Source organism: Oncorhynchus gorbuscha, linkage group LG10 (assembly GCF_021184085.1).
Source record: "Oncorhynchus gorbuscha isolate QuinsamMale2020 ecotype Even-year linkage group LG10, OgorEven_v1.0, whole genome shotgun sequence".
Lineage (NCBI taxonomy): Eukaryota > Metazoa > Chordata > Actinopteri > Salmoniformes > Salmonidae > Oncorhynchus > Oncorhynchus gorbuscha.
In genome coordinates, this window is record NC_060182.1 from 33,674,916 (window position 1) to 33,689,635 (window position 14,720).

General features: G+C 40.7%; 1 protein-coding gene and 1 long non-coding RNA gene across 6 annotated transcripts; both read left to right on the forward strand.

Annotated features, from left to right (window-relative positions):
• Positions 1-384: 384 nt before the first annotated feature.
• Positions 385-3,107, forward strand: LOC124045922. Of its 5 annotated transcripts, XR_006840925.1 has the most exons (5): positions 431-666; positions 805-848; positions 1,099-1,184; positions 1,709-2,402; positions 2,841-3,107. It is a non-coding gene; the product is annotated as an uncharacterized LOC124045922 (long non-coding RNA). The 5 variants fall into 5 exon arrangements; XR_006840926.1 differs by lacking the exon at positions 2,841-3,107 and having other exon boundaries at positions 385-666; positions 1,099-1,233; positions 1,630-2,659; XR_006840928.1 differs by lacking the exon at positions 2,841-3,107 and having other exon boundaries at positions 387-666; positions 1,099-1,206; positions 1,630-2,659.
• Positions 3,108-9,225: 6,118 nt separating this feature from the next.
• On the forward strand, positions 9,226-14,552 carry LOC124045097 (probable G-protein coupled receptor 173). Its single transcript, XM_046364332.1, has 2 exons — positions 9,226-9,479; positions 11,726-14,552. The coding sequence occupies exon 2, from the start codon at positions 11,925-11,927 to the stop codon at positions 13,125-13,127; it is 1,203 nt and encodes a 400-aa protein (XP_046220288.1). The 5' UTR covers positions 9,226-9,479; positions 11,726-11,924; the 3' UTR covers positions 13,128-14,552.
• The last annotated feature ends 168 nt before the right edge of the window (positions 14,553-14,720 follow it).

The following is a 14,720-nucleotide window of genomic DNA, read 5'->3' on the forward strand; positions in this document are numbered from 1 at the left end:
CTGAACAAATAGTTATATTGACTACGTCTGTCCTAGCTCGCTCATTAATGTCTTAATCGAAATTACGGATGGCATCTTATCCGCTCATCTTCCCCTTATGCCATAGTTTGTACATCTCAATTGTCAGTAGAAACCACATTTGTTTAAGCAAGACAGCCATATCAGCTATGTTTTTTAACAGAAAGTAAATGAGGCTGAATGAAAAGTTTCAATGCCATACAAGGCTACGCTGATAGCCAGGTGTGAAGGATTCACTCCATGTGTCACGGATCCCCCCAGTACTGCTGCTCATTCCTTTCACCAGCTCCAGAGGTCTATGTCACCGGTCTTCTAGGTGTGACTGAAAGGAACTCATTACCACCAACACTGGACTGTCTTGTCTCATTACACACACCTGGTTCCCATTCCCCCTGATTAGAATGTGTATATGTGTGCCCTATGTTACCATGTCTGTTGGTCTTGTGAGCACCTGTGCTGTCGTATTGGCTTACATGCTACGTGTTATTGGGTTACGGCCTTTGTATTATTTTGATGTTTACACCTTACGCTTTTGTTTGGGTGGAGAAAATACAAAAACACTTTCTTATTCCTGCGCCTGTCTCCGATCATTATACAACGTGACACCATGGTGCTGTAAAGAAAGCTATGCTGTTGGGACAACTTTATGTAGGCCCTAACAGTTTGTGGTCACCGTTCTAGTGCCATTAATGTGTCATTTATTTAAAGGTCTTTATCTTTAAACTAGTATTGCGAGTGTCTTCATTGCAGTGCCATTGATTAACAGTAGAATGTCTTTCCTTTCAGTATGGAGGATTCGGACTACTTTGAGCAGTTCCCAGAGGATGAAGGTAAAGCAGGACTGCTGCATGTGACTATCAGAGTTTTTACATAGTTGTAAAAGGATGAAACAAAAGAGTAAGAAGACATTTTCAGATCCTTATTTTGACTCTCGCTATATTCACTGTTTCAATCGTACAGTTACATCTCAGGCCAGTCCAATACATCCAATGTACTTGAATATAATTGCACATGAAACACAATAAGTGTACATTTAGAATAATGGTTAGTGTGATTGACTTTTGACCTTTGATTTTGCAGATGAAGCGTTGACTACGCCGGTGCCAGAGATGGTGAAGCCCACTCCTGTGTGCCCAGTCATTCTTCAACGAGAGCTCGACTTAGAAGTAACAGTGGAATAACTCATCAGTATTTACCAGTTATCTTTGAACTTGTGTACATATCTTTATAATATACTAGATTCTCTGTTTTATATTTCACCCTGACCCATTTAGGAATGACACGCTGCTGTTCACTTTGAAAACAGTTACAGGAATGATTTACATTTGAGTCATTTAGCAAACATTTTTACCCAGAGCAACATACAGTAGTGAATGCATACATCGTCTTTATGACTAGTCCCTGTACCTCGAAGCCATTCTGGTCCCAGATCTATTTCTGCTGTATAGCCAACTCCTATCGTCATTTCATACCAAACAATGACCATAGGAGTTGCCTGTACAGCACAAACAGATCTGGGACCATACTACCTCAAAGCCTGTCACTGTCACTTATTTCTCTTTATGTTATTCCTACAGACTGCCAATGACAGACCTATTTCTCCTCTCCTAGCCAACCTTCCATCAGCAGATGGAACACTGTCCAGTACCACTATCACTGGGTGAACAATAACCTCATGTGCCTTCCACAGCAAATCAATGAAGTGCTATCCATACCTGTAGCATCCCAAGTCAACCAACTGACAACTGAACCTTCACCGGAACTGGACTGTTAAATAGCGAAACTCAACGACCAACCCCAGGAGGAGCCCAAAGATAGAAGTACCCCCACACCTCTGAGCTTGTCTCCAACATCACTCCACAGCAGCATGGCTGAAACCTTAGAGGCCGAAGAGGAGCAGGAGGGAGGAACCTCCACCCTGAATCAGAACCACACATCGAACCTGACCCACCTCACACAGAGATCCAAGCCAACATGCCTTCACTGGAAGATGTTTCATATCAGTGTGCATCCCGCCACACCAGATGTAGTGGCGGAGGAGGAAGATGTAGAGGAGGTGCCTCAGCAGGGGTCGAAGGTGGAGGCGGAGGATCCAAGGCAAGAAGCAGAGAACGAGACAGAGGACAACAAAGTCCTTCAGAATTCAGAAGCCAAGCACCAGCTTCCCAAGTCTCCTAGAACATCCCTCGGATCCCACCCATTATTGAGTTCAGTAGAACAGAAGGTAGCAACTCCCAGATAGAGGTTTCCCTTGAGGCCCCCCCATCTCTCCCAGAAGTGATGATAAGCAGCTGACATCAATGGATGATGGCATGGCCAGAGAAGTTGGAGTCTTGATTATGGAGGATACAGGGCCCGAGAGCTCCCAGGCAGATTAGGAAGAGGTGTAGTGGCCACTTGCTATCTTTTGAAGTAACAGACAACACCTCAGATTCATCCATGACTAGGGTTGCACATTTTGGGGAATATTCAGGTGGAAAAGTTCCTTGGGAATATGTGAATTAATGGAAATATGGGAATTAATATTAATACCAATTAAATATAGATGTTTTTTGCATTGGATATATTTACCATATATGGAGACAAACATTTTACCTTATCATAAGTAGACATAATTGCAAATGATTAAATCCTTCCAATAAAAAAAACACTATTTAGTTACGAATTGAACTTTAATTAAATTAGCTGACTCTTCACATGGGATGATTTCACTGAACAACAAAAGGGAATATCTAATGATCCATCACATCTCCCAAAAACATTCAACATACATATGTAAAATGATAGTCTAAAAACTAAAGCTTTGGTTGTCTTCCTCTCAGGCTTCCATGTCTCCTCCCTGGACCTCCTCAATGTCCACCTCTGGGGCCTCATCTTCACTGTCACTTTACAACCTTGTTGAGGATGGCTTGTTGTCAGGCTCAAAAAGCCTAAAATTTGCCCAGATGGACACCAATTTTCAAACCTTGTATTGGTCAGCCTGTTTCATGCTTTGGTGTGTGTTCCCAAACAAGGACCAGTTGCGCTCTGAGGAGGCTGATGTTGGTGGGATTTGGAGGATGATGGAGGCAACAGGGAAAGAGCCTCAGACCCACAAAGTCCCTTCCACCAGGTGGCTGATGAGATCTGTTGGCACCACAGCCATATTGCATCTCCATCCCAAAGCCCTTGCTTGGAAGTGTACTTCGCCAGACTGCCAATAACCTTGCCCTCATCCAGTCCAAGGTGGCGAGACACGGTAGTGATGACACCATAGGCCTTGTTGATCTCTGCACCAGACAGGATGCTCTTGCCAGCATACTTGGAGTCCAACGTGTACGTTGTGGCGTGTATGGGCTTCAGGCAGAAGCCTTCACACTTTTTGATTTATTTCAGAACTGCAGTTTCCTGTGCTTGGAGCAACAGTGAAGTGGACAGGGCAGTACGGTGTTCTTCTCTTACATCTACAAGCAGAGTCTGAACATCAGACAGGATGGCATTGTCTCCTATCAGATTGTCTCTATAGACCACTGAGGTACTCTGTATGTGAATCTCTGTCTGTAATTTCATTTTACTAAAGAGTTTTATACCAAGGTGTCTGTGTCTTATCTGGAAGATTGATTAAAGGAAACTTACATCACCACATGCAAAGGACCACCCAACAGTATCCATTGTTTTCAGTGCCATTATGTCCTTGAGGAGCAGATTCCATGCATGAGCAGCACAGCCAATGGGGGTGATGTGAGGGTAGGATTCCTCCACTTTATACCAAGCAGCCTTCATGTTCGCAGCATTGTCTATCACCAGTGCAAATACCTTCTGTGGTCCAAAGGCATTGATGACTGGCTTCAGCTCATCTGCAATGTAGAGACCGGTGTGTCTGTTGTCCCTTGTCTGTGCTCTTGTAGAATACTGGTTGAGGGGTGGAGATGATAGGGCTAATTATTCCTTGCCCACGAACACTCGACCACCCATCAGAGATGATTGCAATAGTCTGCTTTCTCTATGATTTGCTTGACCTTCACTTGAACTCTGAACTCTGCATCCAGCAAATGAGTACATAAAGCATGTCTGGTTGGAGGGGTGTATGCTCCGTGAGGAACATTCAGAAATCTCTTCCAATACACATTGCCTGTGAGCATCAGAGGTGAACTAGTTGCATGCACAGCTTGAGAAAGACATTCATCAGTATTTCTCTGACTACGTTCCTCCATTGAGTCAAAAAAAACTTTGATTCAAGGAGGACCATGAGCTGTTTCTATCAATAAGATGTCTGATTCATAATTTTCACCTCGAATAGAAGTAGAGGGTCTTTTGTCAGAGGTTGCTTGTTGTGAATGCTGAGGGAACTTTATGCACTTGGCCAGATGATTCTTGCATTCTTCACATGATTTGGCACAGTATTTGAAAATGTACACAGCTTTTCATTCTACATGAGCTGCAGTGAAATATCTCCACACATTTCCTGTAGATATTAGGGGGGAAAAAAAGAGTTTAAAAAACAACCAATACAATTCCATGTACCGGTAAATAGTTAAGCAGTTAGATTTAAACAAGCCCTTTGTAAGATTTTTTTTTAAATGAAACATGTATGAAAACAGGTGAATTAACACTTAGTTAGCAGGCTCAAGCAAGCTAAACCCCACATGGTATCAAAAACTAACTAGCAGAAATTGTTAAGTTAGAAATGATTTAAACACACTTTGCTGTAGGCTATTTACTAGTTTACAAAAAAAGAATGTCATATAAAATATATTCACCCTACCCAGTATTGTAATCAAAACTTACCAGAAAGCATGTAGTCCTTGGCTCAGACAATGTAGTAGTGTGGGCTAAATAGCATCTCATTAGTGTGCAAGATCTTGAGAATCAGCTGTACATGTGATGGAAGAATGCACTGTGCATGCAAAGGGTTGCAATTCCATTGAATTGGGGATAGTTTAACCAAAATATTCCACAAGACCTATAATTGCCTTATGTGTACCCCACAAAAGGTTCACTGTTACAAGCAATTTTATGGATTTAAGCAAAATTCCCTGGCTTAATTTCCCATGGAAAATGTCCAGAAAAATTCTGAAAATGTACCTGAAAGTTTCCGACCCTTTGCAACCCTGTCGATGACCCTGACCCAAGAAGGTACTAGCAGTTCAAATGAGGAAGACGCTACTACGGTGGATGAGTCGTCGTCGTAGTTTCAGATTTCCTCAAAAACACTGGGAGGTCTATCAAGCAGATCATCAGAGGCTCAGATCACCAAGCCCCTAACCCCCCAGGCTGAGCCGACCCATGACTGTGGCCATCGGCCTTGTCGTGGGGTCACCAGGTTGCTCATTATTACACACACCTGTCACTATCCGGTACGTGCCTCATCAGACTCACCTGGACTCCATCACCTGCCTGATTACCTTCCCTATATATGTCACTCCCTTTGGTTCTTTCCCTGGGTGTAATTGTTTCTGTTTCAGTGGTTCCATTTCTGTACTGTTTGTTTGTTTGTTTGTTTGTTTGTTTGTTTGTTTGTTTTTGTTTGTTTGTTTGTTATTTAGTGACTCCCTGTACTTGTTTCCTGACTCCCAGTGTACACGTTACAGCAACAAAATGTGGAAAAAGTCAAACGACGGTGTGAACACTTTCTGAAGGCACTGTAAATACTGACATACACATACTCCCAGCTGTAGTCAGGGGTGTCATGCACCCATTATTTTAGAGGGGGCACAAAGTATGTGGAGGGTTGGTGGTTGGAAAATGTAGCATTTTTCAAACACCTGAAACAGCTTTTTCCTTCAATCTAAAGCCATAATTACACCTAATTTGATGTAAAAAAAAGTTATCTAAACATACCTCTGTAATTATGCATATTGAATTGATTCTTAGGAGTCTAGTACAACTGCTACACTGGTAAATAGTATCATTGTAAGAAATAGTAAAATAATATCAAAATAAGAATTTGTTCGTAACTGACTTGCCTAGTTAAATAAAGGTAAATAAAATAACCCAATAAATAAAGCAATTTTAGTATTTTCTAAAGTCTAGGAACCTTGCCAGTAGGCATGCCAGTTAAAATAGTTAGACAAGCTAATCTAACTTGATTTTCGCCTGAAATGGCTAGGTACCTAGTTGAGATTGGGAGAATGTGAACCTACCTAGCTAAAGGTAAAATTCATAAAATTGCTAGGTGGCTACTGAGAAACAACAAAAGTTTTTTTTGTCTGCTAATATAGGACAAATAAAGGCCCAGTGCACTACTTTTATGGAATAAAAGGCAACTAAATATATTAGTGTTTACCAGCATTTGTAACTTGTGTCTGATAATTATCTGTACAAAACAGTTAATCTGATAATATTTGTGGAATATAAAAATACCTGTTTGATAGACAGTACCAGTCAAAAGCTTGGACAGACCTACTCATTCCAGGGGTTTTCTTAATTATTTATTTTTTCTTACATTGTAGAATAATAGTGGAGACATCAAAACTATGAAATAATAGGACTTTGCTTATTTGAGCTGTTCTTGACATAATATGGACTTGGTATTTTACCAAATAGGGTTATATTCTGTATACCACCCCTACACAACTGATTGGCTCAAACGCATTAAGAAGGAAAGAAATTCCACAAATGAACTTTTAACAAGCCACACCTGTTAATTGAAATGCATTCCAGATGACTACCTCATGAAGCTGGTTGAGAGAATGCCAAGAGTGTGCAAAGCTGTCATCAACGCAAAGGGTGGCTACTTTGAAGAATCTCAAATGTAAAATACATTTTGATTTGTTTAACACTTTTTTGGTTACTACATGATTCCATGTGTTATTTCATAGTTTTGATGTCTTCACTATTATTTTACAATGTAAAAAAAGTACAAATAAAGAAAAACCCTTGAATAGTAGGTGTTTCCAAACGTTTGACTGGTACTGTATGTTTTTCAGTTTCTTGAAATACTTTGCAAATGCAACTTATTTTACTGTTCGTGAAAACTGAAATAGTCCATTCATAACTTTTTTGTGTAATATCTCTTATCCAGAGCAACTTACAATAGTGAGTGCATACATTTTTGTACTGATCCCCCCCATGTGAATTGAACCCACAACCTTAGCATTGCAAGTGTCACATTCTACCATCTGAGCCACATCACATCATTACAAACCACTTGATGTCTCAATGTACTCAATTACTGTATTGTGCATAGTTTTTCATCATGGTGATGGAAAGTCTATAGGTACAAACCTAGATGACCCGGCTATGTGCATGACAGTAATGCATAATTACATTAAGGGGTTTGTAAGGATGGTAAATTAATACTGCACAAAAAGTGGTTGTTTTCCATGTTATTTGATCAAGAAATATATTTAATTTGATGTGGATGTTTTTGTGTCTTTGCCCATAACTTTGCACCTTTTGGTGTAAATGTTTGAGGACAGGGTTTTGTTCTGTCTGGATTCCATTAGAATGACAATCCCAGAGGAAGGGACAGGTCAACTCTTAACAATTTCAACTATTGAATCCCTCAAGATACTGTTCTTAATTATATAACAACCTATTTTTGCCTAAGAGTTGCTGAATTTTTTTTTTGTTGTCCATGCTACAGATGTCTATATCCTCTGATAATACTAGTAAAGACCCACTGCACTACATTTGTGAAAAAAAAAAATATGTTTTCCAAAAATAAGATATATTTTTGTTAATGTATATTACTTGTTTTCTTTTGTTGCTGCAGTACCCTCAGCACCCCTACTTCCTGCTGCTATGCCCCCTCTGCAATATAGCAATTCATTTAACAGCTGAAAAATACAAAAAACAGGACAGATCTGCCCCCCAGCGAATGTTGTGGTTAACTACACAGAGAGCTACACACTCTTTGGATAATGCTTGTTAACTTACAATATTTTTGTGCACCTATAAAGGATCTAATTTTTATGATGTTTTAATTGTCATAAAGCAACTCTTATTCATGTGTTTTATAATTACTGTTGGGCCAAATTACATAGGTATTATTCAGTACGGATGAATTTTATCATAATGTCACACTTTATATAATTTACTACTTTTTAGCTACTTTGCAACTACTTAGCATGTTAGATAACCCTAACCTTAACCCTTTTAGATAACCATAACCTTAACCATTTTAGCTAACCCTCCCTAAACCTAACCTTAACCCTTTAATTTAACTCATAACCTAACCCTAACCCCTAGACTAGCTCACATTAGCCAGCTAGCTAACGTTAGCATTAGCCATCTAGATAACATTAGCAACAACAAATTGGAATTCGTAACATATATTTAGCAAATTTGTAACATATTGTGCATATTAAAAATTCGTAACATATATTACAAATTGCAATCTGTAACATACCGTAAAACTTAAATTACATTTGTCCATTTTAATAGCTAGGCAACTGCACACATTTCAACAAATAAAAAAACAGTTTCAAATAAATGGCAGGTCTAAATTAATTGTTCAAGGTTTAATGTTTGATTTGTTACATTAAATAATTCAGTAATGACTCAAAAAAATGATGACAATCATCTGTTTTTATTGTCAGTAGGAAACTGCTAGCCATTGGCTGCTAAAAGCTGAGAACTGCTAGCTAACTGGCAAGCACAACAACAGTCAACAACTTCGGGAGTACAGACACCTGCCTCAAATAGAAAATAGACCGCCTGGCTCAAACAGAAGCTTGTCTCTAATAAGCACCTGTTGTGTTCAGTGATTTAAGCAAATGAATGCCAAGGCTATTAAAATAAGTTTCACGGTATAGTACAAATTGCAATACTTAACATATCATACGAATTGTAATCACAAATGAATACATACCATACAAAATGTAACATATCGTACTAAATGGTGTGTCTCTATTTTAAGTACAGAATAGAGACCAGGTTGTTTAAGGTCACAGTGCATTGCCATTCCGACTTCATGACATTTGACCTTTTACATATAGAGGGAATTCCTGGTACATGCAAATGTGGCTTCTTGGCAAATAAAGATTATTATGATTCTGATAGGGGATTCAAATCAAATTAAAATCAAAATGTATTGGTCACATTCGCCGAATACAACAGGTGTTGACTTAACGTGAAATGCTTACTTAAGAGCCCATTCCCAACAATGCACAGTTAAAAGTAAGAAAGATATTTGCTAAATATAAAGGAAATAGTAACACAATAAAATAACAATAACGAGGCTATGTAAAAGGAGCAAGGGTACGGAGTGGAATAGAACTGATGAACCCCGCGAACAGGCGAACAGCATCCACGAAGGCAGACGCAGCCATTTAATTGGGATTACTTTAAAATCATTCATTTAAACATCCAAACGTTTTTATTTTGACTTTTGTCGACTAGACATGCGATATGAATATACATTTTTGTCATTTTCAATAGCCTATGACAAATCAAATGCGCTCCCATCGTCCGCCAGGCAGACACATGCAATGTGGACCTTCACCGGACAACAACATAGACTGGCTGCAAATTATTGGGTAAATAAATGCACAGCGTTTGCTTCTACATCGTGAAAATAGAGATTCATCGAGATTATTTTGAAGACTGTGGATATGCGTCAAGGGGCGTCAAGACGTTAGTCGAGGGAAACTCGATATTTCAATGTATGTTTATGTGTATGAAAATGTAAGATTTGGATCTGACGATGTAGAGGAAGATTGTATTGCAGGCTATAGAGGTTAGCCTACGTGCTGTTACTGTTACCTCACCTAAATTGTCTTTAGACTATATTTACCTCGGACCTGGCGCAACAATAGCCTACCCGATGATAGTGCAAATGACATGAAATTGTGGAAACGAAAATTTGACACATCCTTTGGTCTGTGTCTGTGTGAAACTTATGCTTAAGAGGCCCAGTAAACGTTATGCTACCTGTGGCCCAACCCAATTGTGTAATCGCTCAGAGAGGACAGACATAGCCTATCTTGAGTGTGGTGGTTTCAATATTGACTGGAGAATGTGTTCATACAATGTCAGTGACGCTTCTATGAAGGAGGATTCCCGCATCTTTACATATCCTAGCAGTGTTGGGGAGTAGTGAACTAAAGCCTACATGTAATTCAACTAGTTTAACTACATTTTGCAGTAACTTGGTGGTAGTTGAACTAGATAAAAATCTTGGTAGTGTTTCAGTAGTATTCTTTGTAGCGGTGCAGCTAACTACTGGAACTACACACTACATTTTTTGCAATAAAAACAAGAAAATATGGGTGAAGTAGGCAATAATTTACTTTATTTTTCAGCATTAGACCTGCCTACTTCTCACTTAAAACATAGTTTTAAGGCTAAATCACACATCCTGTTAACATCTGACTCCAGAGTGATCTGTCTTGCAATTCGTAGTCTATGACATTTCAGATTTAGACATCGTTTTTGTGTAGTTTGGCTGTCATGAACATGAACTTTATTTAGTTATATTATTTTTCATTACGGTAGCTTTCGTGTAGCTTCATTTCTTAATTTTCTTCCGGTGTGAAACATTGTATCTTCTCCAAAACTGTATCCCAGAAATCGAAGGTAAGTTTTTTCTGTATATGAAGCAAATAATCTAAATGTGACATTACGATGCACCTTATATCTCTTTCCCATGCTGGACGTTCACAGGGCATTACTTAAAACATGTCAAGAGTCAATCCAGTGATGAAATGTGTGTTCATGCAGAAATATGTTTCTTAGTTTAGCTAGTCATTAGTAGCCAAAGCCTGTGATTAAGATGACATGCATCTACACAGTCTTAATTGTGACGAGAGCAGTATTGCAATAATCTTCAATGTATGTAGTGCCTCCATGCAGGCCCAGCCCCAAGAACAGGTTTGTTGTTATCATGAGTTTCATGGACATGGCGCTGTACAGTGACAGTGGTGCTGAAATCTGCGATCAATCCTTTGTTTTAGTTCGCGCTGATGTGGCGCTGTCCATTGTGCTGAATATTTCCTCGCTGGGCACAACAATGAATTTCCGCGGCCTAGTTAGTTACATTTCTTTATAGTACCTGTTCCTTCTACAATTAAGTTGAAACATGCTTGAGTCAGGGTATTCTAATGTATAGAAAATTCTCTGCATGCTATGTAGACATTTCCTTGTTATATTATTATTATGTTAAGGCCTCCACTGGGAGGTCTGTGTATTCAAATATTAGGGAATAATTTATATTCCTTGAAGTCAACAGGTGAATCCCTCACTCTCAGACACGCTCAGAAACCCGCATCTGCCTCCCAACTCCTTTGTTCAGCTATAATGATAACTTAATTTACATTTACAGTGTCCTTTTAATTACACTTTTTTTTGGCTCAAACACTATTTTCACATTTAGAATGTGAATTAGTTGGAAGCTAATGCTGTCTGTCTTATTTGATCTGCTTGGTTGTGCTCTGCTCTGCCCCATCCCCTATACACCCCCATGCATGCACTCAAACACCCACACTTGCACAAAGTATGTGAGCTGTTGTATCTTAGCAACGGGCAAGGTAATTACTGAGCGAGCCAAGGAGCTGGCATGCTGGAGAACTGCTGATCTGATCCCAGCCATAGAAAAACAGTAAGGCGGAGATATCTTCACTGTTGCCCAACACACGCTTCTGAGAAGCCATGTTTTTATTTTCTTTGTTGTTTTTATGCATCTGAATCGGTCTGAAAAACATATAAGACGGCCTGTTATGCAGATCAAATGGATAAATGTGCCCTCCTGGAGTCTTATTTTGTCTGTCTGTTTCGTTGTTCACAGGTGCTGAATGTAATGGAGAAAGGACAAATGAGTCTGTTATGTAGAAAGGATCCTCAGAGCTCCCTGTAAGTGGGACAGAGACATCCACCAGGACGGACGAGAGGAGGGCTGCCTGAGGCGGAAGAGTGGCGTCGGTCAGAGAGAGAGAAGGGGTAGAATCACCCTAGCACCCCGCCTCTAGAATCCCAGAGCTGGAGGCATGTCTAACCAGACCCAGATCTTTGGCATTGATGGACCAGGCAGCCTGCTGGCAGTGTTGGCTTCACAGAGGGCCAGCAGCATCAGCACCAGCAGCAGTGAAGGAATCTCGGCTGCAGCTGTGTCCGCCTACATCAAGCTGGTGTTCCTGGGCCTGATCCTCTGTGTTAGCCTGGTGGGCAACCTGCTGGTGTCTCTGCTGGTCCTCCGAGACCGGGCCCTCCACAAGGCCCCCTACTTCTTCCTGCTGGACCTGTGCCTGGCTGATGTTGTCCGCTCTGCCGCCTGCTTCCCCTTCGTCCTGGTGTCTGTCCACAACAGCTCCGCGTGGACCTACAGCACCTTCAGCTGCAAGGTGGTGGCTTTCCTGGCTGTGCTCTTCTGTTTTCACGCTGCCTTCATGCTGTTCTGTGTGGCTGTGACTCGCTACCTGGCCATTGCCCATCACCGTTTTTATACCAAGCGCATGACAGTCTGGACCTGCGCTGCCATCATCTGCATGGTGTGGACTCTGGCCATCGCCATGGCATCGCCACCCGTCTTTGACGTGGGGACGTACAAGTTCATTCAAGATGAGGACCAGTGCATTTTCGAGCACCGCTACCTTAAGACCAATGACACTCTGGGCTTCATGCTCATGCTGGCCGTCGTGGTCCTGGCCACTCACGGTTTCTACGCCAAACTCCTGCTGTTTGAATATAAGCACCGCAAGATGAAGCCTGTCCAGCTAGTGCCGGCCATCAGCCAGAACTGGACCTTTCATGGACCAGGAGCCACGGGCCAGGCAGCAGCCAACTGGATCGCAGGCTTTGGCCGGGGCCCAATGCCCCCCACCCTGCTTGGGATCAGGCAGACTTTGCACAACCAGCAGCACCGGCGTCTGATGGGCATGGAGGAGGTGAGGACGGAAAGGAGGCTGGGCAGGATGTTTTACATCATCACCCTGTTGTTCTTGGTGCTCTGGGCTCCCTACATAATGGCCTGCTTCTGGAGGGTGTTTGTCAAGTCCTGCTCCATCCCACACAGGTACCTCTCCATCACAGTGTGGATGAGCTTCGCCCAGGCAGGGGTCAACCCTATCATCTGCCTCCTACTCAATGAGGACTTGAGGAAAGTGCTGAGGGCCCACCTGCCCACCTACAGCAGGACTAGACAACACCAACATCTGCACCGCCATGAGCTGTTGGTGTTCACCATCACATGATGCACTACTGCAGGGGTGTCAAACATACGGCCCGTGGGGGGGGGGGGGGTCCAATCCAATTTCAATGTACAATGTATTTTTAGAAAAACATTTTTTTGAGTGGTAACAAACTCAATATACTTTAAAATGACTAAAACCATATCAAAACTGGGTAGAAATGATAATGGACCTAATGGACCATAAGGTTTCTTGACTGGGTCCAGTTATCACCGAAATGAAAGCTAGACAGTCAGGGAGCATCGGGGAAAAAAATACAAAATATGGATAGACTATTTTGACGCAGAGGAAATATAAACAATTTTCAGTGCGGCCCTCTGTACCTCGTTGAAGACCGAATGCGGCCCCTGGGGCAAAATGAGTTTGACACCCCTGCTCTACTGCATCGAGTGATGGTTGTGGGATCGGTGTGTTTTGTTTGTATTATACTGAAATGGCTATCTGACTTTTTTTGTCGTTGTAAAGATAATGTTTATCAGATGCTACTATTTTTGCAAATGAATTATGACTTTGTTTCATATGTAATGTACATATCGTGTGTACATGCAGTATGAGAAGCAGGTTTGTAGTAATACTTGGTCATTAACATTATCCACAGATTCTCATTTATATGGCTGAAACTGTCAAAAATATTAACAGTGATTTCCTCTAGTTCAATGGAGGGGGTTGCAACGGTCACCAAAAAAAGCAAAGCGTAGGTTATCATCAGCTGCATATGGATAATGCATCTAGATTGGAAAGAATCTCATGTGAAATGGAATAGGACCCATATAATTTTTTTGTATTTTCTTTAACCATCAGGGAACCACCAATATAACCTGGGCACAAGTTTGTGCCTTCTATATTCCAAATGATCATACAAATCTAATGACATTCACTAACTTAAACAAGAGTAATGTTTGGAATTCAGTGCCAATGATTTGACTTAAATACGTCAGAACATTCCCTTGTTGAAAGACAACACTTTCTCAAGGTAGAGAGCAACAAAGTAGCATGCTTTCCAACATTTTTTAAATGGTTCCCAGACTGACGTTTGCAAATGTATGACATTGAAAAACCAACTGAGAAGTGAAATGGGGTTTCAAAATATTAGAGGGGTATGGCTTTGTTTTCTAAGATATCCTGTTGTACAGTATTTAAAGGGATTGTTTTTTCCCCCAACTCACCAATAAAGTCTACTTTTGATGCATTTTGATCTGGATGCTGACGTCAGTTGCTATGGGATCCATATTCTTAGCAATTTGAGAAACGCAACACAAATTGAGCTCAACATGCAGTTGGTATAATACAATATTCATTTTATTTTGCCAGTTGTACATTCATAAGAAAAAGGCATGTTTTATTTACAGAAAAATTTGGACCAAGATGACCTAGTAATGTTCAATATACACTGTAGCTTTGGCCACTGAATGACATCCTGTAGGGAAAGTCTGGGGCAGTATCAAATCAAATCAAATCAAATCAAATTTATTTATATAGGAAAGATATCTCAAAGTGCTGTACAGAAACCCAGCCTAAAACCCCAAACAGCAAACAATGCAGGTGTATGTACAAAGTATTTTTTTTAACCTTTATTTAACCAGGCAAGTCAGTTAA

Excerpts from the sequence above, each read along its gene's own strand:
- LOC124045097 (XM_046364332.1), top strand. The coding sequence starts at position 11,925 with ATGTCTAACCAGACCCAGATCTTTGGCATTGATGGACCAGGCAGCCTG.